Below are 22656 nucleotides of genomic sequence, written 5' to 3' on the forward strand. Positions count from 1 at the left end.
AAAAAAAAGATCTACTTGAGTAAGAACCAGAAGTGGAGGAAAACTACTCGAGTACTTCGAAAAAGTAGAAGTACTTCGTTACTGACCACCTCTGATGAAAATTGTAGCAATAAATGGAATTGAATTGAATGTCACATATTGGTCCTGTAAATCTCGATCGCTGACCAGTATCAGAAATAATATACTATCATCATCATCATCATCATTGGTTTATTAGCAATTTTATCAGTTCAATACACCACAAAAATGCGATACAATGAAAAGACAGGAAGATGTCGAAGCGACAAGGAGTAGTCTATGGAATCTGACACCCACCTTGGCCTAGGCGATGTAAAGAGGAGGCATGCACACTGAATGAAAGTAAAGAAGATAGTATAGAAGAAGAATGCGACAAGAAATAGGGCGGCATGTCATGTCAGTATTCCGTGTTCTATTTTTAGATAGTCATGGCAGTGTCATTTTAAATCGACGACTATGTTATCGCAATTGATGAGATATAAAATAGAACATTGATTTTTACTGCTTTCCAGACATAAGGCTAATTCACACATGTACGGTTCCCGGCCACGATTTTTGCCGTGCGGTTTTTCATCGTACCGTACGAACCGGGTATGTGTGCAGTTGCGCCGCGGGGTGTCGCTAAACGTGGTCACGAGATTTTTAACGACAAAACAAAACAACATTCCTCCAAAGAGGAACTAATTTTAACACACTTCAGTGGGTTCGAAAATCTTAGAGATATGGAGTATGGTGCCGTTGGTAAAAGTTGGTCAATAATATATGCAAAGCATATTCTTTTTGTGGTTGATTATTGAAGATACTCTCCGAAGTTTTTCTCTAGTTGAGTTACTCGAGTAAGAAAACCTTGGCGACATGATGACGCAATGTCGACTGTCGCTGTCGCCCATCGGTGTTACACCGAAGCTCGCTGGCCGCTGGTAGGGGAGAAAGGAAAACAAACAAGTACGGCTTGAGTGGCCGACTGAGCGCATTCAGTTGCCAGTTGGTGGAGGTGAGGCAAACACTGCATCCCGCATCTAGTCAGATTTAGCGATTGCGTCATCAGGTATAGGCGTACCGCGTACGGTAACACTCATAAGTCATAAAGCCAAAGGTATATAGGTTCAATCATCATCATCATCGGTTTATTAGCAATTTTATCAGTTCAATACACCGCAAAAAATGCGATACAATGAAAAGACAGGAAGATGTCGAAGCGACAAGGAGTAGTCTATGGAATCTGACACCCACCTTGGCCCAGGCGATGTAAAGAGGAGGCATGCACACTGAATGAAAGTAAAGAATATAGTATAGAAAAGGAAAGCGACAAGAAATAGGGCGGCATGTCATGGGAAGCGAGATCGATAGGTCAGTCGTGGTCCGGTAATCTTGAGGATGGACTGTATTTATTTAGTAGTAATTGCTTGTAATTCGACTTGAATGTGGACATGCTCGTCGACTGTCGGAGTGTCGGATGGCCGGCGGGATGCTGTTCCACACATCAGGTCCGGCATATTTGATAGAGCGATGATCTTTCCGGTCGATCATATGATATTTGGACGACGTGGACGCGCGTGTGTTGTACTTGTGCGCTTTTGATTCAGAGGTAAAGAAGTCATTGAAATATTCGGGGCAACGACCGCAGTGAAACTGATACATAAACTTGGCAAGTCTGAAATTTAACATGCTCCTCGTGTCCCAGATTCCTACATTTGCCACAGTTTCACTATCAACGTAATGAGTTTCTAATCTTCTTAGTTTGCTCCGAAATGTTGCTTTAAGATTTGTCTCCCAAAATTATATTGAAAATCACCATGACAGACCAGGCTACTATAATGATCAGTTTTACCTTTAATGTATAGGCTACTGATATCCCTATTACTGCATGGTTCCATTAGGGACCAAACCGAACCAACCCAGGACTACACACTCTCACTAGTGTTCTTTGTTAAGTTATAGAATGCAGGCATTGTTACACTTTATGTTATGTTATGTAGTGATGTCAGGCTCAGGGATGTCGACGCAAATCGCAAACAATCGTTTAATTCATAAACATCTTCATAATTTTCATATACATCCCAAACAGTAACAATACAGAAGAAAATGTTTATCTGGTAACATTGAAAGTGTCATTGGAAACCATTGAAAATGTCGTCTCAATTTGGTCGGAAATAACGTCTTGACTATTTCGGTTCAAGATCTTGAGCATTTACGTTCCTTTCTTCAATCAACTTGCTGACGTACATACATTATAGGCTAATATCAATGATTGACCACATTTTCATGGTGCACAATTAACAAGGTATCAGCGTTGAGTGGTTGACTGCTTCGTTATTATGATATGGGATTCACAAATTATAAGTAGATTGGATTGAGTCATGAGTCAAATAAACTTTAAAGCAATATTGCGAATATATGCCATTCATTTAAATGTAGGAGATATCTTACCATACCGCATTCTAATAATGTATTTAGAATAAAATATGCATTATAAAGCTTTGAGCCGGCACTTCTCACTCACAGGCAATTGTAAATCGGCAATTTAAATCAAGGTAAATCAAAGTAAGAATGTGTCAGCTCAGATCATTGTGTTTTATTCTAATATTATTTCTGTGCATACAAAATGTGCTTTTTCGCGTAAGTTATGATGTCTTTGTGAGTGTATTATAGAATCAATCTGTTTGTTGATTGATATCACTTTTGTTGAACAGATAACGTGGTGAAATTAAATAAAAATCTATCGTTGTCGGTTAATGGACGGGCACCTTTGCCCGTAAAAGGGTAATTTGATTGCTTGTAAAAGATGTCACATAATTCCGCTAAACGGACAAAGCCCATCCCTGGTGGGCAGAATGAGCAGGAATACCGCGCAGTCATGCGTAAAATAGCAACTGGACTTACTAAGGAAAATCTGGATACCCTGTTGTTCCTGTGCAAGGATCACATTCCCCGCGGACGTGAAATCAGCTCTTGCCTGGATCTGGTGAAGTTTCTCGAGGACAGAGACTTGATCTCGCATTATAGCGCTGTATTCATAGCGGAGGCGCTTCATATAATAAGAAGAATGGATTTACTCAAGGTCATCCCGTGTATCCGCAATAAAAAGCACTTTGAAGACGAGTTTTTGGCTTTTACGTATTCATCATTTAGCCCATACCGAGTGCTAACCGTCCAGCTTCAAGACGAGCTGTCGCAAAGGGATTTCGAGTCGTTCCGGCACGAGTGCTCGCAGCATTTGAATATACGCAGTGTAGACTCGTCGAAAAACGTTCTGGCTCTGTTGTGGAAGCTGGAAGAGGAAGACGTAATTAGCGGCGACGAATTCGATAACCTGCTGTCGATATTGCAGAACATTGACAACGTAAAACCCCTGAAAATGTTTCAAAGATTACTCAATGGGGACGAAGGTGTTGTGCTGCCAGCCGGCAAACAGCAGCAACTGCAAAATAGCGAGCAGGACATGTTTCCCGATCGGCACTCTTCTCCACCTATGTCTGAACCACCTTCTTACGACCACACTATCGGTCGCGAGACTATCGGTCGCGTGGAAGCAATGCCATTCATGCAACGCCCACCGTTAGAGCCACGCGCCTCTCTGTCTCCGGGATATGAATATGAGGGAACCGTCAACACAAAGCAGAAATATTACCAATCTCCCGAACCAGCGATGTACAATTTCGATAATCCTGACGGTGGAATCAAGGTGTCTGAGGCCCGATGGTTTGCTAATGACGAAGTTACTCCAAAAGCAGTGGGGACTGCTATGACATACCCCGAAATCCGCAGGACAGATTCACCCGCCTCTATGCCTCCAAACTACTCTCACAATTACTACCCTAATCCTCATCACAGTCAGTCTTACGACGGCTTGTCATCTCTATCCTGGCAACAGCCAGGTCCCTATCCCCCTCAACGTCACGAGTCACAATCTCTTCACGTTTCTGCGACCTATCCTGAAATTCCTCGAATGCCTGTTCATCACCAGGATTATCACGGCAAGTCATTTTTTCCACCGCAGCCCTACGAGGATCCAGTGTATCATCACACTAACCCGCAGTCCTATCCTGTACATCGGCAATATCAAGTCCAGAATCACTACCATCGACCTGATGTGAAAACGGTTTCAGCGGAACTTGAAGGTCTTAGCATGTCGTCGACTGAATCTAAAGCAAAGGAAGACGCGCTGGACGAGAAGGTTTCACACGATTCATCTGCGATTCCACAAACGGCCGTTAATCAGGAACAAGAATCTCAGCTTGAGTCTCAGAGGCGCGAAGAGCTGAAAGCGCAAATACTCGAAGAGCAGAGAAACAAGGGATCGTACAAGATGGACAGCTCGCCGGTGGGGCTGTGCGTATTGATAAATAACGTGAAGTTTATAGAGAATCGCAAGACAGCGGAATACGAACGCCGCGAGAAATTGAACTCGGAAAATGTGGGAACCGAGGTTAAGAAGGTGTTGCCAAACATCCATCTTGACGACAGAGAAGGCAGCGACTGCGATGCCGACAAACTGGAAATGCTTTTTGAACGGCTAGATTTCACTGTTGAAAGACACAACGATCTCGACCAAAGGTCGATGATGAAAGTCTTGAAGGAGGCCAGCGAAATTGATCATACTAAATACGACTGTTTTCTGTTGATCATTCTGTCTCATGGCGACAACGGATGCGTTTTTGGTGTGGACGGCTTCAAAGTTAAGTTATGCGACCTGCAGAAGATGTTCTGGGCGGAAAAATGCGTGACTCTCGCCGATAAACCCAAAATCTTCATCATCCAGGCCTGTCAAGGCGCGAAGTCAATGCCGGCTTATGCACCTGAAGCCGATCTCATCACTCACGATGGTCCTGTGATCGATGACATCACAGATAAAGGTACTCCCAACAAGTCCGACTTTCTAATGGCTCACTCCACTGTTCCTGGATACATTTCGTACAGATCGATCCGCGAAGGTTCGTACTATGTCCAGGAAATTGTCAAAATCTTTAAATCGTGCCATCAAACGGAGGACCTGTTGAGCATGATGGTGATGGTTAGCGATGCAGTCGGGAAGTATCAGCGAAAACAGGTGCCGATGCCGATACCGACTTTGCGGAAGAAGGTGTACTTTCATCTGAAGGCAGGCTGCACGTTGGACGATTTGGACGACTCGAGCGTGACGGAGTATCCGTCGATGGAGGTTCCGTCGCGGACGCGCGTGACGCAGGAGTCTGGGGATATGGAGTAGACCAGTGGTTCCCTACCTAACTTTTTTTCATGGTCACGGCCCAATATTGGATTTGAAAATGTTAGGGAAGCTGATTACTAAAAAAATGGTCAGCACCTCCGGCCAGACCTATTTGGAAAGCTGATTACTGAATAAAGGTCAGCACCTTCACGCCCCCCCTCCAAAAAAAAAGAATGACCCCCAAGTTTAAAGCCACTGGAGTAAAGAAATGCAAGCTTGCCCGGAAACGGGCATTCTCGGGGTTGCGGTTGTGCCTGAATGAAATCTGCAAAATATTCTATTATTGACAAATTTTACATTGTAAACTTGCCGCGATTAGCCCTGTTGCGGTGCGGTATCATCGTTGTGTTGCCCTGAATATTAAATACGCTGTGTTCACATGGTGGCCAGGCCTATTTGTGATTTTCGAAGCCATTTGCATTTCGTAACATGGCCCCACGTATGACGATGGACTAATGGAAAGTGCATTTCTTCCAACTCCACTATTTATTGCTTGAATAGGACTTAATCTCAGAATATTTCGCATTACGCTTCCTACGCCGACGCTATGAAGTACTAATTTCAAGATGAGGATGTTTGCCGTTTTAATACGTGTGTGTTGAAATTTGGTCGTTAACTATAGATTAATTTAAGGTTACCCGTTTCGGCGGTTATGTTTGATCTAAAAGCAGATATTGTGTCTATGTCAATTTACCACTTCTATCATGTCTGTACTCTGTAGTAGCTTGCTTGCTGCTATCCATCCATCGAAGTTTCATCATAGAATAGAGCGGTTTTATGGATTAAATCTCTAAATTATTACCAGTTTGTTCTTATTTGTATATAATCTACTAATTAATGCTCAAATAATTTTGTGTTGGACAGTCGCTGTGTGATTACATCGGTTTATTCCAAGAGAATTTTGGTATGTTGGTTTGTTTCGAAAGGAGACAGAGAGATAGGCTTTTCCAATCAGAACCATCCGATTAGATATACACAGAGATAGAGGATCAGAAATTGCTATAGTATATGACCTTAACAGGGTGACGGAAATCGCGTAAGCTTTTATTAGCACTCGGCCTTCGCATTGTGCGTTTCTCCTTTCATCGTCCTGGGGGTGTAATGTGGGATGGGAAGGTACTTAGTAAATGTCATCAGTAACTTGTGGCTCCCGCATCGGCACCGTCGAGATCTGATCAGAGACACGTTTTTTGTCTGAGATCAGTTGAGAAAATTGTAGTAATATTTTACCTGTCGACATACGAGTTTTTACTGCCATCCACGATCGTACACGGACATTATGGTGGGTTGATAGTTTTGATGTAACGCCCGAGTAGTCTGCGTAGTCTCACAACACAATGTTACGTCACCAGATCAGCAGCTGATCGAGCTGCTGCTATTATTTTAATGCAAAAGGGGCGCAATCATATTACCTTTACAAGTAAAGTCAGTGCAAAGCTAGGGACTAATGTGAGCAGTCACAGTCGAAATTGTAACAAGTTGAACTGTCTGTTTCTCGTGACTCGCATACAAGGGCATTGAACATGGTGGTTTTCTGCAGAAGTCCGATAGAGCATTTATATAATTGCCGATTTAAGATGGTCAGTCGAGTGAAGGATTTCTAAACAACGTAGCATAAGCTAATCAAAGGATACCAGAATTCGACTGCCGATTTACTGACTCTTATAATACATGACTCGTTACTATATCCTTTTGAATTGTGAAATCAAAAATCAGGATGTTCCTATTCCTTAATATGATTGCTAGGTATATTCAGTATAGTTGTTGGTAAATATCACAGCACCACGTAGAGGGTAGACGTAGTAATAGTGTTTAATTCCTGAAAATCGAGTACGACATTACCGAAATATTGTGATTTTTACCAGTTGAATTAGGTTGATTTCATTCTTATATTGTTGGCAATCAGCTATGCTGACAATTATATCTGTGACATTGGGCGAAAGTTTGGTAATTATAATAGGAACTGGGTAGTCCCTTGGGTAGTCTGCAATACATTAGTGTGGTTGAATCTTGTCTAAGTCCCTGTAGCGGTGCAGTAAGATTCGTAATGACATATATATGGCACGAATACAGTTCCCATTGTGATTGGTTGATTAATGCAACTGTCTTCAGTGCAATGTTTTCAACCTTCATTCAACTGTTTCAATGATAATTATGCTTGCACTGTGACCATGGGAATTTCTTTCTTGATTGTAAATTAGACGATCCTGCCACCACAACTGATTTCAAAACATGTCTGAGCCATGGGATGATTCTTCGGTAGAGAAAATTACAAAAGAGGATGCCTTGTCAAGATATTCCAAGCATCGTCAAGCAGCCCATGCCATGTATTACAGTAAATGTGACACAAAGCAGCTATTCGATCGTATCCCAATGAGATACAACATTCTTATGGTTATGCGCTTTGATGGTAACCTTGGCTTTCCGGGTGGCTTTGTGGACTTGAGAGATCAAAGCGAAACCATTGAAAGTGGACTAAACCGTGAGTTAACCGAAGAAATAAACTTGAATCAGGAATATATGATCACAGAAGATAATTATCGAGGAACTTATGTTCACACAATGCCTACCAGGAAGTTTATAAATCACTTCTACCTGAAAGAAGTCACCGAAATGGAATATTCCGCCATTGAAAGGCGTGTTTTTGATTCAATCGAGTGGGGAAAGGAAACCTTAGGCATTGTGAATGTGCCTGTCCAGAAAGGTGTCGGTATCTCAAGGATTTATCTGCCAATCGTGGATTTTTTGCAAAATAAATTTATCGGCAATGCCAGGCAGCAGCTTATTGAAGGCTTGCTGGAAACTGGAATTTTTAATCATGATGAGATGCTAGCGTTTTGGAAGGAAATTCAGCAGTAATACGTAATCCCAAGGATACCGTGATTTTTCATGCATAATGCCCACAATTTTACCGATTTTTTGTCCTAAAATTGGGAGTTCGCATTATGCATATGGGTACAACAAGCCTTGAAAAAAAATCTCCCTCGGAATAAAACTTGAAACCACACCTTTCTTCATGTTTGTCTTCAATCGCGCATCACATTCAGTCATCGCATCCTGCTCAGTAATTCGTGTTATCAGTGTTATGCGCTACCAATTAGCAAGAAGCATGTTGCCAATAAGCGCGAGTAGTCTGCGCTGCACAACAGCACGCAATCTCCTGCTGAGTTGGTTTGATGTTTGTGCTCAAGCGGACAGGCCTGAATAATCGCATATACAACAGGCTGTGTGCGCGAGATATAATCTTTGCGGTTGTCAATGGCATCTCCAATAGGCCTGGTGCGCACGATATAATTGTTGGCCTGAGCAATTGCATCTGCAATAGGCTTTGGCTGGTATCTACAATCATGTAGAGACAATGCCGTTAAGTGTATAATGATTAGCGATTGTTTGGTCATGATTGTTGATTGATGATATCGAATACTAAAGCATAACCATCGCTGGTAACCTATCATACACACAAGTTTGTCAACACGAGAAGCTTACACACAAGTTTGTCAACACGAGAAGCTTGTATAATCGGTTTTAAGCATGTACTATTCATTTACTGCGAATTCAGGGTGCGTATTATACATGGGTCCTATCCAACAAGATTCAGGAAACCAAGTTTTTTTGGACAGCACTAGTGAACGTACAACGTTGTCAGTTGTCACCCTTCAATGGATTGTTGATAATTAATAATCATAGATTGTTAATATGCATTTAATGTGCTTTCCTCTAAATATATCTCGATGGTCACCAAATCTCTTCGCTGCAGCTTCATCTCACGATTACCGTACTGTACTATGAGATTATGCATATATTCCTACTGTTTTTATATCTTAATTCTTCCGAATGTGTTATTTTTGTGTTCTGAGTTTCTTTGCAACAAGCCTCCTTTCGTGCTGTAGCTGACTTGTTGATCTCTTGATCCCTTCACTACAGCCTGGTTCTGCATTAAATTATAGGCTATTTAGCTTTGTATTTATAGATATGTGGTGGAACCGGATAAATTCTCTCTCTCGTGAACTGCATTTTGCATCCAATCAACCCTTTTGTGTCTTGTAAATTTATTTCTCATTAGAAGTATTTGCGATGATAAATCAATGGTCTCTCTGTCTCTATGGGAAGGATTTTATCTGAAATCTGGATTATTTATGTCTTTTTATCTCTTTCCCTTTCTTATTTGGCATTTGAGTGAAGACCAAACAATTTATTAAATTCACATGTGATGAGGTGACTGGCCAGTAGCGAAATTTTTATTTTTTCCCAGCTTGTTGTGTTTTCAGATCACTTCTACCAAACGTATTTCGAAGCAGAGCTAACTACCATCCAGACTCCTGATTTTGTATAGTAGAAAGTGGTAGAGTGGTTTGCATCAATGTTATGAGTGAAATAACTGATTACAGTTTCGAAAAATGTGCCCATTTGCAATGTCGTTTGTCGATTTGTGTTAGTCACGAAGCTCCATCTTACAATCTCGAAATAAGCCTGGCTCTGATCTACTGCAAAAAGTATGCGGCACGTAGATCAAATTTTTGTGTTGAAAATAATGTCTTGACTATTCTTCAGACCGAAAATGGGTTTTAGCATCTTCTGGATATCGCTACATGTAATTGAGTAGAGTTTGAAGACATTAATGTTACTTCTACTTGAGTTGCAATACTGATTGAATTATGAATCGAATTATTTGCTATGACCGCACCACTACTCTTCAGGTTTATCTTATTTATGTCAATATATGTAGTCCATTCACCCACGCAATCATTGGTATGCATAACGTTTGACTATTGACAAGATGAGTCGGCATCACGGTATCGTGAAAGAATTTTTTGATACAAACTTCGGTGAAGTAACCAAACTCAATCAACTTTCAAACGCAAGAGGGATCTACGAGGAACTCCTTGGAAAGCAAAGGAATCTTGAACACCAGGTAATCAAGTCATTGTCATGGTCAATGGCAGGAGTGTAGCAGCTGTAGCAAGGGGGGCAAAATGTGACATTGCTCCCTTCTTCATTTTTTGACTTGAAGAATTTTCCGTCAGGTGTCAGGCCACCTGTTTTTACAACGACACATGAATCAATGTTGTCACTTAATTGTTTAATGTAGGGGCTGTCGAGCTCAACTCGGTTCATGGGCCGGACAGTCAAATGAATTGAAAATGGAACCCCCAATTCCGTATCCACTTTATTATCAAGCCAAGCCCATTTACATAGCAGTATATTACATGACATAACGGATCATAGGGACACTATTCTAGCAACACCTTTATTCGCAAATTGATGATTGGCCGGTTAAATACAGTTATAAACTTCAGAAAGAGTGACTCTAACGACCATACAAGTTGGCATATTTTTACGCTCCTTTGTTTTGGTCATAATGTGACGTTAGCCACGCGTATCTGTTGTGGGAATACAAGAGACTGTTACTAAAATGGCAACATTTGTTGGAAATGTGCTGGATAGTACAATCACGGGGTCGGATGCAGCCCAAGCGACGTATGTTTGACATGCACCCCTGGTCTAATGCAATCCATGAGTCGCTGGAAATATTTTTGAATATACCAGGTTGTGAATGATTCGTTTTTAAATCAGGTTCCTGATACATGACATCAGACGTATATTGTTGTATGGTACCGTCCTCGCGTACTTATGGCGCTAATTTACAATAATCATGTTTTATGACATGCTCGTTTTCCTAGCTCTCTGTGATTCGCACCGAAGTTCCGACAAAAATAGAAGGCGCCATCAGACTCGCCGAGGCAACGCTGTCCGAAGGCGCAAAACTGGTTGAACGCAAGGAAGACTTGGTACGGAGAATACATCATGCTCTGGCAGAGTCGGAGCCAATAGACCGAGACCTGAACGGGATGGTTCTCCAAGTAGAGGAGATTGAAAGATTCGTAATATATCTGCAGCTGGTGGAGCGTGTCGAGGGTTTGAGGTATGGCGTTGTAGATGGAATTTCCGTGTTGCTTACTGGTATAGGCGGGGAAAGTTCTGTACCCTACTTTATTTTGATTAGAGATGCCAAATGGTGGAAATGCCAGAGGTGGTCAGTAATAGAGTATTACTTTTTTGAAATACTCTAGATGATTTTGCCTACTTACGGTGATTACGATTGTAGACTTCTACTTTACAGTATTAATTTTTAGGCAAAACTAGCTCTAGAATATTTACTTTTTTAGAAACCGCTACTTATCACTCCACAAATGCTTTGGCCACTTCTGGTAACAAAGTACTTGTTGATTGTATTGTACTGAAGTAAGTTTAGCGTATGTGCACTAGGCCTACTTAGTACTTACCAGAGTGTTGTTTTCAGAACACTTCCTCTTCTACACAAGTAGAAACAGTAAAACTACTTATTTTGTACGTTTTAAATTTTGTAATGAAGAAAGTAGTGTTGGGGTATGTTTGCAGCACAATTGCGAGCAAAATTGTCCTAATAATTCGGGGAAATAGCCCCTGTATCACAGAAACTGTTAGGGCCTACTTATTTTCGAAAATTTCACGTATTTGTAGCATCAGTTGCAAAGATTCACCTTGTAATTTCGGAAGTAGCCACCTCCGGACTGCTAAAAAAGGATACGAGACGTTGATCAAGTCTACTTTTTGAAACTGCTCGAGTTCTTTTCAGATCTTTTTCTACGTCCACCTAAAGTGGTTTTGACATGTTATAGAAATTGCTACTTCTACTTGTGCTCAAGTAGAAATTTAGGATGTTACTTATACCTCTACTTGAGTACCAAAACCGACTAGTTTTATTAGTTTCAACAGTATTCAAATAGCGTGTATGCCGTATTGTACGCGGATCGATTCATTAAATGTATTCTACTAGTAGATAAAATTCCAGGATGATTGTGGTTCAACACTGTCCAAAAAGCCGGAAGAGTTTTGATACTACTTGTCTGCATGTTCAATGCGCACTGCCAATGGTGTGAATCATTTCACTGTAAACTATTGCCTTAGTTATATCTGCCATCTCCCATCTGACATGACTAACATGTAGGCCTGTCGGACATCCCACGGAGTCATCGCACATAACTCACAGTGATTGAATTATCGCCTAGGCTGCCAATAGTATGGTGTAAATTAATGCCAGATATGGTCATTTTATTTTGGGTGCTGACAAATGATGACCTACAAGTGAATCAATACTTAAACGGTACTAAAAAGATAGTGGTGTGTTCGTTTGTGCTCCAACCGTTCAATCACCTAGAAGCCCACTCGTGTATCGAGGGTTACGGCTGCTAATCGCTGGCTGAAATGGGAAATTTGGAACACATCGCTTGTTATTTCTCGGTATTTTTCAATGAGAGTGATTGAGAAGCCTAGCTATACTAAAGATAGGTTATGTACAATTCACGGCCGTCGCTAGAATCATTTTTTGTCCTGGCGACACTTTTAATTGTATCACTCTGCTCTTTCCAGCGGGGATATCCAGAGATGCATATTATGCGGGAGCTTCACGGACGCATGCAACACCTTCTCCCATCTCGTAGCAATCGAAAACAGACTCACGATACAGGACCACTCCAAGTGCGAGAGCCTCGTGAAATTCATAACGGACACAATATTTTATTGGAACAAAATATTGATCGAACGACTATCAGAGTATAAAATACTTAGAAATTTTCGATCTGATATCTTGTTTAAGGCTTTTTTATATAGGGAACTAGATGTTATACTGAAGAAAATAGGATGGCCGTATATCCTAGCGCCTGGCGCAAGTCATATACCGAAGGTGGTGGCAGGGGGTAACGATAGACAAAACTCAAAAACAACACCAGGGACAAACCCTTCCACAGATCTCGCGGGTGACTTCGAAAGGGTCTTCAACAATCTTCTGCACATTCAATTGCCGTATCCTTTTTACCAAATCGAAACTTGTGACACACATGTGGGTCGTCACCTTGATGCCATTGTTCTCCGCAGTTTTGAATTCTTGAAATGTTTCTTTTGTCTAATTGTGTATGTGTGGAGGTATGTTATGCTTTTGTTCTTGGCGTGAACCTAGAAAGCACGGAATCATGAACTGGCTTGTGTACTCGATCTATGTGGCTGCCCCGTCTTATTTCTGACGATATGTCATCATACCCTATTTTAAGGTTTGCGTTCATGACATGTCAAATATCACTTGCAAGTATCAGTGGGCAAGATCAGCTCATTTCTATTCAATAATAATTCCTCTTATGTATGTCACACTCAGATAAACAGTTTAGAGTTTTGGCGAATAATCCCGAATTTCCTGCCTTTGTAAAGTGTCAAAGCATTATTTGAAACAAAATCAGGCTCTGTTTAGGACGCATCTGACTTGAAATTTTTCAGCAGCGAATTGTGTCTTACGCATAAGAAATTAAGGCAGTTTTTGTCAAGTCAAGCAGTCTCTACCCAGGCCCGCTAAAACTTGCTCCAAGTGGTACTAAAATTGAGTGACCAAAGAAAAAATAAAATTTTCCCAGTAACGTTTTGTCGATGGCGACTCACAATATATTTAACATAACACACTGACATACTTGTCCGTCAATCGGGACAACTTCATTCCTAAAACAAGTTAGTTCTGGAACTAATTCGATCTGATCAAATTGAGTGTTTTGGGTGAGGTAGCTAAGCCAAAGTAGTCTGAACACAAATTTGTTCAGTTCTTGTGAAGAATATATTGGAGCACTTACAAAATAATCATCTATATCAGTACTGATGACCTCCAATGGCCTGCTTCCGACAATTGTGCAATACGCTCTTCGTTCTTAGTAGCAGTTGTCACTGATTTTGGTATTGAAATGCTCGCATTTTACATTGGCCGACTTCGAAACATTTTGAAGATGTTTGTTTGACTGCGATCAAGATACTGTGCGACGTGCGTGTTTGCTTTCAAGTCTTGTCAATACCTTAACGATGCTTACACAGCGATCATTTGTTAAAAGCCGAAATGCAAACCGAAGGTCAGTATATTTATTGGTCTGTGGTCGACTGGTCTTGACAGCAGTGTTCGTTTATCAGATCGATCGGCCGTGCCGGAGAGTTATATTTTGTTGCCGATCCAACTGATGTTAAAGCCGTTACGGAAAAGGTTTCGCTATCATTTCTCTGGGAATAAGCCGACAAATTCAATCGCGAAACCGGAATGGTATTTCACTCAGGTGATTTGTGAAAGTTGAATTTTGACAATACTTGTCTCGGTGAAGCTTAACGTAGGAAAAAAATAATGCTGCTCATCTCAATGCTACCGAGCAAGATGGTGTAATGGTGATGCGTCCGACTTTTTAATCGGTAGGTGGCGGGTTCAGTCCTCGGTATGGTCAGACCCAAGACGTCAAAAACTGGTATCCTCTGTTATCCAGCTAGGCGCTCAGAATCCACGGGTAGCATGGAGGAGAAAATAGTGGTGATTCGAGACTAAGATGACCTTACCCAAAGGTCGTATCGCATTTCCATCATCAAAGTACCTGATGGTACAGACGAAAATAAATCTGAACTCTCTTTCTCAATGATATTTGGCGTTAATCTACCTCACTGGTATTATCCTGGCTTCCTGTGCTATCTATGAACTAAAAATTATATATACAATACCATTGGCAATATTTCACTGCAACTTGGATTCCAAACTATGCATTTCAATTGGGAATTAGCAGCTTGAACCCCATCAAGTCAAGCTAGGACTATCCAGTCGTGAGTCTTTGGTGTCATAACTACCTATTTTTCTCAGATATTAAACTGGGTGGGGAACCACAAAGACTTTCTGGAGGTCACAGTACAACCAATTATTGAAAGTAATGGTTTCAAAGTCGATTCCCTGGTGAGTAGTGGAGGCGTTTATAATCATACCACTTCTGCGCCTACTCCGGCAGATTTTGTAACCAATATTGCTTGGGTTATATGTTCTAAACCTTTACCTACGCTGTTCCCATCACTGGTAGATGAACCGGTCAACTCCCCAAAACTACTTGGTGTTCTTTTCCACGGCCGCTTTGACTGGGCCTTGTCTGTTCCACTGATTTTAATCCCGTTATTAGAAATGCTTTAATAAAAGAGGTTTCACTTCAGGCCATGTTTACGAAAGGTCTGCTACGTCTCGTCAACCGAAAGCTGGCGGAAGATATCGATCAGCTTCTCGTGAACGATGATATATTTTCGCACACCGTTGATGAGGTATCTTGATTTGTTCAATACTTTCACACGATACCACACTGCTCCGTGTCAGTGGAAACGGGACAAAATATGTATGGTGTTACCGGTGGGCAATGGGCATACACAGGTATTCAAGGCCAGCTCAAAAATCGAAATTGTAACTGTTCTATTTGCCATTTTACTGTGTAATCTGTTACGATTTTGCATTTCACGATTGTATGTTCAGGTTTTACTCTTCGACCGAGAACTACGCGGATCACATCATTTCTCTCCTTTTACGTTCGAAAAAGAGAACCCGTTGAACGTCTTTATGTCCGCGGAATGCATTCAGAAGTGGATAAGCATCGAAAAAGCATGTATGTATGTGTGGTGTGTGTTTTGAACTGAGAATGCTGGGATGATTTGTATTGGCTAGCACAGGGACGGGCAACATACGCCCGCGACGTCATTTTGAGCAGCCCGCAGAGTTTCTACCTTGAAAGTGAAATTCTAATCTGAAAGTATTGGCGACTTTATGCGTCGCAGAATTAATCCAAGTTTGTCAACCTGAGAAATATGTTCATGAAACTACTTGTTCCGTTCTTGTCTACATAGATTTGCGAGCAAACATTTGAGACCATGAACATGAACAAGACAAGTCTCCGTTCCAATTTTACTGATGTTGACGTGCAGTCAGATTTCAAAGAACTTGTTGACATTAGTAGTACGTTGGGGTAAAAAATTCATTAACCCTACTCCCGCGGTCGGCCTCTAGGCCAAATTTTAATGCATCAACCAAAAAGTTCATAAAACGCGAACAACGGGACTTGAACCGACGCCCAATATATCGCCGTGATCAGGAAATAGCAGCCTAACCAACTGAGCTACTCGGAAGGCTCGGGCGAGAGAGGTGACGATGATATTCAAACCAGTCTACGCGATTTCTCAAAATTGAAAGAGAAATCTGTTTTTCGTTTTCACGTGACGTGATACATAATCCTTCCCATGGTGAATGACCACGTGGTTGTCTTACATATCAATTTCGGCATTCAAACAAGACATTACTGAGCTTGAAATCTTTACGCAATCGTGCGCACCGCGACTGGGAAGTTTTCGTTATAAGCGTTACTCACGGCCGCCGCTGATTACGTCATCGCGATGGAGGCAACGCGCGTTGTAATTCGTGTTTATTTGGCTTTGCCTGGTCCAGTTATATAAGTCCAAATCCATGTTACTGATCTTATAGATACTATTGATCGTACATAACTAACAAAATGTTCAATTTGCAACTGCAAAAGGCCATCGGAAGTATATATATTGCCTTGTTTGACACTTCTCATAGGCGCGCGATTTCTCTTGTTGCTTCATTTCATATCAATTTGAAACGTGTTCTACACATCGAATTCCGATACAGGTTCGTCGGTATATTGGCTTATGATCACCATCTATTCATTGAAGTCTACAGTAACTTCGTATACCATATAAAACGGATGATTCAACGGTCTACATGTTGTTATTACAGGCGCGAGTACCGTACACTCGCGCCAACTTACACACCCATGTCTGCAGTGTTTAGCACTGGCGTCGTGTAACATATATAAGACCAACCTTCGTGATACTGATCTTGTTGAAGTGTTATGGACTGCATCTAACTATGTGTGTGACATTCATCTGTATAAGACAATCGTAAGTGAATGTATATGGCCTTATGCGGCAATGCTCATACGTGCGCGGCATTTTTCACGTAACAGAATATTGCTTTATTTCACACCAATTCGAAGCGTGTTCTATCCAACTAATTCCCGATATTATGGTTGCAATGAACTCTTGCGATCAACAACTACTCTAAAACGACAACTGTGTCTGCTTACGACGTGTAGAACGGAAGATATAAGGAATTATAAGATTAGCGTTCATTCAGGCGAACTGAGCTACACATTGTAAATTGCGGGAAACGTTTTTTTGTATTCAATCTGCATTTTGAACAGGTTATGCCATAAGGCAATGGGTTATATATAGCTGGTCGTATGCGTATCGACAATCGCTATTTATAGACGATCATTGTAACCGTTTATGACCCCTACAACGCAAGATGTCGTTAATTGATTGAAGCGTGTTTGTGAAAAACTGTGCATGGATCCTCTAGGATCCACCCGCGGCGAAAGGGTTAAATAGTGTTTTTGGTCAATGCTTTAAACATAAAGTTGACATTAAATTGGGGTTTATTCCATATATCGGTGGATAAATACGTGATCGATGTATCAATTCTGTAATCCGGCCCGCCGAGTACTTAATTTTCCCATATCTGACCCGCCGACCAGAGAAGTTGCCCGCCCCTGGGCCAGCAGAACAGCGCTACTTTGTAACTGCATTCAATGGCTGTATAGAACTTCATGTCAAGGGATTTTGCCAAACTAAAACGACCTAGTGTGACATCATGTAATGGGTTCTTTTTTATCAAACACTATGGCTTTCTTATAAATTGGCACGTTGTTTATACTATTGGTTTGTTGCCATTATTTTAATGGAGAAAATCTCTTCAACTGCGGTCTTGTCACGTCACACCGAACTGTATTGGTATTCTTTCGAATTCTCTGCATGGTGCCGTCAATACTCGATATTTGCGTTCGAATGTGTGTTTACAACTTTTTGCTACCTGTATATAAGGCAAGTTATGTTCCAGTTTTGTCGTGGTAATATCACAACATGTGCCTATATCATTATGCGATCTTTTGCTGCAGGCGCGTTGGATCGGCTGGACGCTATGCTATCTTCTCCAAAAGCATGGGAGGCTCAGTATGGGGTAGAATCCGGTGGTAGTGAAGCCGTCGCTACGGAAGGAAAGTCGGATGAGATGATGGTGCCCGAATGTGCCGAATCGTTTATTACCATGCTTTTGACTATAACAGACAGGTCAGTGTGTGAATACAGTTCATCGAGTTACCCGGTTCCTCTATTTTCGTTCACGTCTTGCTATTCCACTGTATTGCCCCAAACTTACTCAATGCATACAGAAATTTATACTTTGATTGTTTCTTGTCTGCTCTATTCTGGCGTCTTCTCCATTCCAAGAGCGTAAGTTGCTAAAACCCAGTTCTGTACTCGAAAACTAAACAAGTTAATGAAATACTAGTTATTTCTTAGCGCACTCTATTTCAGATACAAATGCATTCCCACTGCCGGTTTTCAATTTAAGTTCTTGGAGTTGCAAATGCACCTTTTGGACGACTTCAGGATCAGACTGACCCAAGTGAGTAACCTTGCAGTATTCGTAATTTGTTGAGATAAACCCGGAATGTTGGAATCCTAATGTCGACGCTGTGTTTTCAGTAATACCTTTTCATGTATTGTCACTCCCCACACAATCAGTTACACCATGCCTCTGTTTGCACCTACAATGTAGACTCAGTTTTGATTAAACAGAATACGTGCTGAACACGAATGACTAATACGAAACTCTATTAGTCACCCATGTACTCCGAATGTTGTGTTTTGACCTCATGAAATTCTTAATAAACTGAATTCGACTGAAGTAGATTAAGCTTCTTTGTATAGATATAATGAAAGTTCTGAGCTTTTGCAGTGTTTGTTGCGCGCAAAGATAGACATCATCGTCATGGTATAAAACATATTAATCTTTTTAGGTTCTGAAAAACGAGTCAAGCGATTCGCCTTTGAGCGACAGACACTTTGCCGTACTGAACGCCACTTACTACGTTTCTGAGGTATTGAAGGAATGGGCCGAGAATTCTGTAAGTCTCAAGGTCAAGATTTTCGCATGTACATCTCCAGATTTATATTCCGTCCGTTCAGTTTTTTGTGGAATTGAAATATAAAAAGGACAAGGAGGACGCTGACGGTGCTCAGGGTCCGAACGAAGTCGTTCCACGATCGTTACTAAATTTTGGGGAAAGACAAAATGTGAGTTTTTTTCCCTCTCGTTGGGCTTGAACTATGCTTTTAGCAGGGTTCGGAGTATGATTACTCGCAACATGCATTGAGGTCATGTTTCCACCTATTGAAGGAAACTGACAGAAAGCCGTGGATACCAATTTTACATACGGTACAATAATATGTGAAGCAACATACACATGGGAGAAATCCATCTAATTGGCAACTATATCTTGAGATCGCTGACCATTTCAAGTCAATTTCCGACATTGTTTATCTTCAGCTTCAACAATAGTACTAGTAGTACCACTAGGTGAAGAAGGATGTAAGATTGATAGATTGTACTTGGTCATTTTGACCATTATATCACATTGTGTGCAATGTTCCCTCTAATTTTGGACGGGTCTGCGCACACTCACCAACTCACTGCGCAGACCCGTGGAAAACAGTGTGTAACGACTAAAAAAAGGTCATAATTTCAGAATTTTTGTGCGTGACTTTGATTTTCTATGCGCAGAGACCGTCCAAGCACTGCGCATTTGCGCACGTGCGCAGCTTAGAGAGAACATTGATTGTGTGTTTTGAGCGTAACAGAATAATAGAACCGATGTTTACGACTTTGATCAATTCTAATTTCAGTCGCAGACAGACAATTTGGGATACGAGAACAGTGTCTTCGACGCGATCCTCCGTCTCTATGAACACCTTCACACAGACGGCGTGGAGCAAGTCGCACGGATTGTATTCTCAGAATTTGAAATAAAAGCTTGGAGTTACGCCAGCGAGAGGTAGTAGCTTTCAGCATCAATTGCGTGTTCTTTGTTGTTATATAATTTTACGTTCAGCTGGCTGACCCTGCCGTCGAAGGAGGACCAGTTGACCCTTGCCGTTTCCAGAACGGCCTGTCCGATGCTTCTGGTTTTGCAAGAAAGGATCGGCCTCTTGAACAGGAAACTTTGTCCGCGCATGTTCACGTCGTGCTGGCATAAGGTCACCGATAAAGTCGACTCGTTTCTGTATGAGCAGGTGAGAACGTTTTGAATGTAGTCACAGTATTAAATACTATGTCATCAATAGCAACTTGTAAGTTTTTTACGATTTATCCTGTAACTGGCATATGTTTATGCAGTACATACTGAGTACAGACAGACGCACGAATAGAAGTAACCACCGAGTTTTGAAATACTTTTTGCTTGAGTATGATGGATTTAGCATTTTTACTCAAAAATTTTACACATGGTCATGCACACATCTAAACAGAAGTAATTACCATGTATTGAGTAGCCTACTTGTTTGCTTCAATCTGATCAATTTAGCATTCTAACTCTATGAATTTATTCACAAACACACACTGAACTAACCTTCGTGTTTTGAGCTACTTTTCTTTCTTGAATCTTATCGATCTATCATTTTACCGAGATGGCTTCATTAGGGTTACCATACGTCCTCTTTTTTGACTTTTTTGAAAGTGTCCTCGGAGGACGCCCGTTTGACCTAATTTTTGAAAATTTAGGTCATATTTAGAGCAAAATGCGAGTGATATGCCGTAAATCAGCACAGCAGTGACGTTCTGGCTGGTCGAAAAGTTGACCTAACCACCCGGCAATGTGGAGGAAGAAACGGTAGTTGACCTTTTTTTTTTAGTCAACCGATCACAAAGTGGGAAAAATTCACCGATTTTTGAGAATTCTTCTCCGGTTTTGCAAGTCTCAAATTTCTGAAAAAGTGTCCTCTTTTCACATTTCCAAAATTTGGTAGCCCTAGGCTTCATACACCCACACGTTCGCTAGTAACCACCTTGTTTTGAGCCACTAATTTTTAATCGGTTAACTTAATGCACAACACGCATGAAAGTAGCCACAATGTTTTTAGCTACATTTTTCCACTTTAATCTACCGTCTCGTCAGGTGGTGATGAGGAGCAAGTTCAATGTCGGGGGAGCTTTGCAACTTCAGTTCGACATGACAAGAAATTTGTTTCCGCTGTTCGGCCCGTACACGCGGAATCCCGAGAACTCCTTCAGAAGGTAACAAATAATGATAATCAATTTGTTTGGTTTCGTAGATGACACTGCGAAAGAAACCTAATTGGCTTTATGCTCATGTAACTTATGTTGTGTGTAAAGTTCATTCATTTATTTAGGAAATGATGATTATGTTACCATTGTAGGCCAACGTGATCGCCATAATCCTGCGCTTGTATTCAATACTGAATACTAAACTAGGAGCTACAGCAGATCTCTCTGCTTTCTAGTGTCATAGGGTCCTTGAAGCTTAGGGAATGTGACTTGTCTGTATTTTCCGTTTGCAACCGCATGTGCAAGCTTTTTAATTCGCTATAAGTTCATCTTTGCCACCATTGAGTGCAGTGATGTTTTCAGGATGAAAGAAGCGTGTATCTTGCTGAACCTCCAACCAGGTAGCGCAATGCTTCTGAGCGAAGTCCTTCGTTCTTTGGACTGCGGACCAAAGTCCAATGCCAGTCGCGATCCGAATGCACAGATTGTGAATCCGAACGCGGCACTCAACGATATCCATATCAGCCTGCTCAGCCCTGATGACGCGGCTAATATCTTAAGACTGCGAATCGACTGGCCTTTGAATAATTAAGATGTGTCCTTTGGTGGGCGTAGCCGGAATGAGGAAGTTGGGCCTGCTGCCACGTTTTTTATGTCACTACCATTTCAAAATTTTGAGCTCCATGGCAACGCCCGGTGTGTTGGTTCCACGTGTAGCGGAATGGTGTTTAGGTGTAACGAAAATACCGGGCTCAAGAGTATCGAGTCATCGCTCGATCGCTTATTTTCCTGGATTTTCAAATGTTTTTTCTTCATAACAAATCTCTACCGGCGACAATATATGAAACATTGTATCTGATCTGCGGAAAAAAACATAACATATTACGTGCGTCGGTGGTGTTGTATCGGGTCTTTACTCTCAGATAGCATACGATATGTGGATCGCAACTAGTTTCGAAAATAACAACACTTTGGTTTTTGAATCTGTCAGGTTTCGCACAGCTTTAACTCCAAATTACTGCAGTCAGTAAAAAAAGTGAGATTTCACGCAATACGCGAAATTGTGTAAATCAAGACGTTTGCTTCACCGTCTTGATGAACCAGAAAGAGCAGAACCAAAAAAAGAACGGTTAGCACAAGTGTTGTTGGGTCAATTTAGAAATACATACAGTAACTGAAATAGTAATGAAGTGGGCCGAAAGCACTTTCCATCAATTCCCTACATTGCCGCACTTTGCCAATGTGCCGTGATACTTGTCATGTCGTGTCACTTAAATCTTTTATCCTGGCTGCTTGTATGTATGCAAGTGGAATCGCATCATTATGTCAATGATGTTCAGTGCGAACCATGCCTTAGCATAGTTTTATATAATTGGCCCAGGGTTGCAATGACACGAGTCATGATTCGACTCCAAATTTTCTGGTGACTCGAGTC

General features: G+C 41.3%; 3 protein-coding genes and 1 long non-coding RNA gene across 4 annotated transcripts in view; 3 read left to right on the forward strand and 1 right to left on the reverse strand.

The window, feature by feature from the left end:
* Positions 1 to 6126, forward strand: part of LOC145451896 (uncharacterized) — a 102201-nt gene extending 96075 nt beyond the window's left edge. Inside the window, exon 2 of the mRNA XM_080330117.1 lies at positions 2710 to 6126. Within this exon, the coding sequence (XP_080186243.1) occupies positions 2804 to 5227 (2424 nt within the window). The 5' untranslated portion in view covers positions 2710 to 2803 and the 3' untranslated portion in view covers positions 5228 to 6126. The remainder of the gene's footprint in view (positions 1 to 2709) is intronic.
* A 1080-nt stretch (positions 6127 to 7206) lies between these two features.
* Positions 7207 to 8235, forward strand: LOC145451919 (U8 snoRNA-decapping enzyme-like). The gene has a single exon (XM_080330140.1). It carries the CDS (start codon positions 7460 to 7462, stop codon positions 8084 to 8086), a length of 627 nt encoding a protein of 208 aa, XP_080186266.1. The 5' UTR covers positions 7207 to 7459; the 3' UTR covers positions 8087 to 8235.
* Positions 8236 to 8715: 480 nt separating this feature from the next.
* LOC145451899 (RAD50-interacting protein 1-like) lies at positions 8716 to 22111 on the forward strand. The gene is made up of 17 exons (XM_080330118.1): positions 8716 to 10139; positions 10909 to 11150; positions 12638 to 12820; positions 12878 to 13069; positions 14114 to 14148; positions 14207 to 14346; positions 14913 to 15002; positions 15251 to 15355; positions 15561 to 15690; positions 18055 to 18226; positions 18473 to 18563; positions 18958 to 19065; positions 19127 to 19234; positions 19844 to 19992; positions 20050 to 20230; positions 21112 to 21230; positions 21585 to 22111. Exons 1-17 carry the CDS (start codon positions 10005 to 10007, stop codon positions 21811 to 21813), a joined length of 2409 nt encoding a protein of 802 aa, XP_080186244.1. The 5' UTR covers positions 8716 to 10004; the 3' UTR covers positions 21814 to 22111.
* On the reverse strand, positions 12636 to 15253 carry LOC145451921 (uncharacterized). Its single transcript, XR_013919128.1, has 2 exons — positions 15100 to 15253; positions 12636 to 13219 (listed from the first exon to the last, which is right to left on the reverse strand). It is a non-coding gene; the product is annotated as an uncharacterized LOC145451921 (long non-coding RNA).
* Positions 22112 to 22656: the final 545 nt, after the last annotated feature.

This window comes from Botryllus schlosseri, chromosome 12, assembly GCF_051294905.1.
Source record: "Botryllus schlosseri isolate E-star chromosome 12, Bs_hap1, whole genome shotgun sequence".
NCBI lineage: Eukaryota > Metazoa > Chordata > Ascidiacea > Stolidobranchia > Styelidae > Botryllus > Botryllus schlosseri.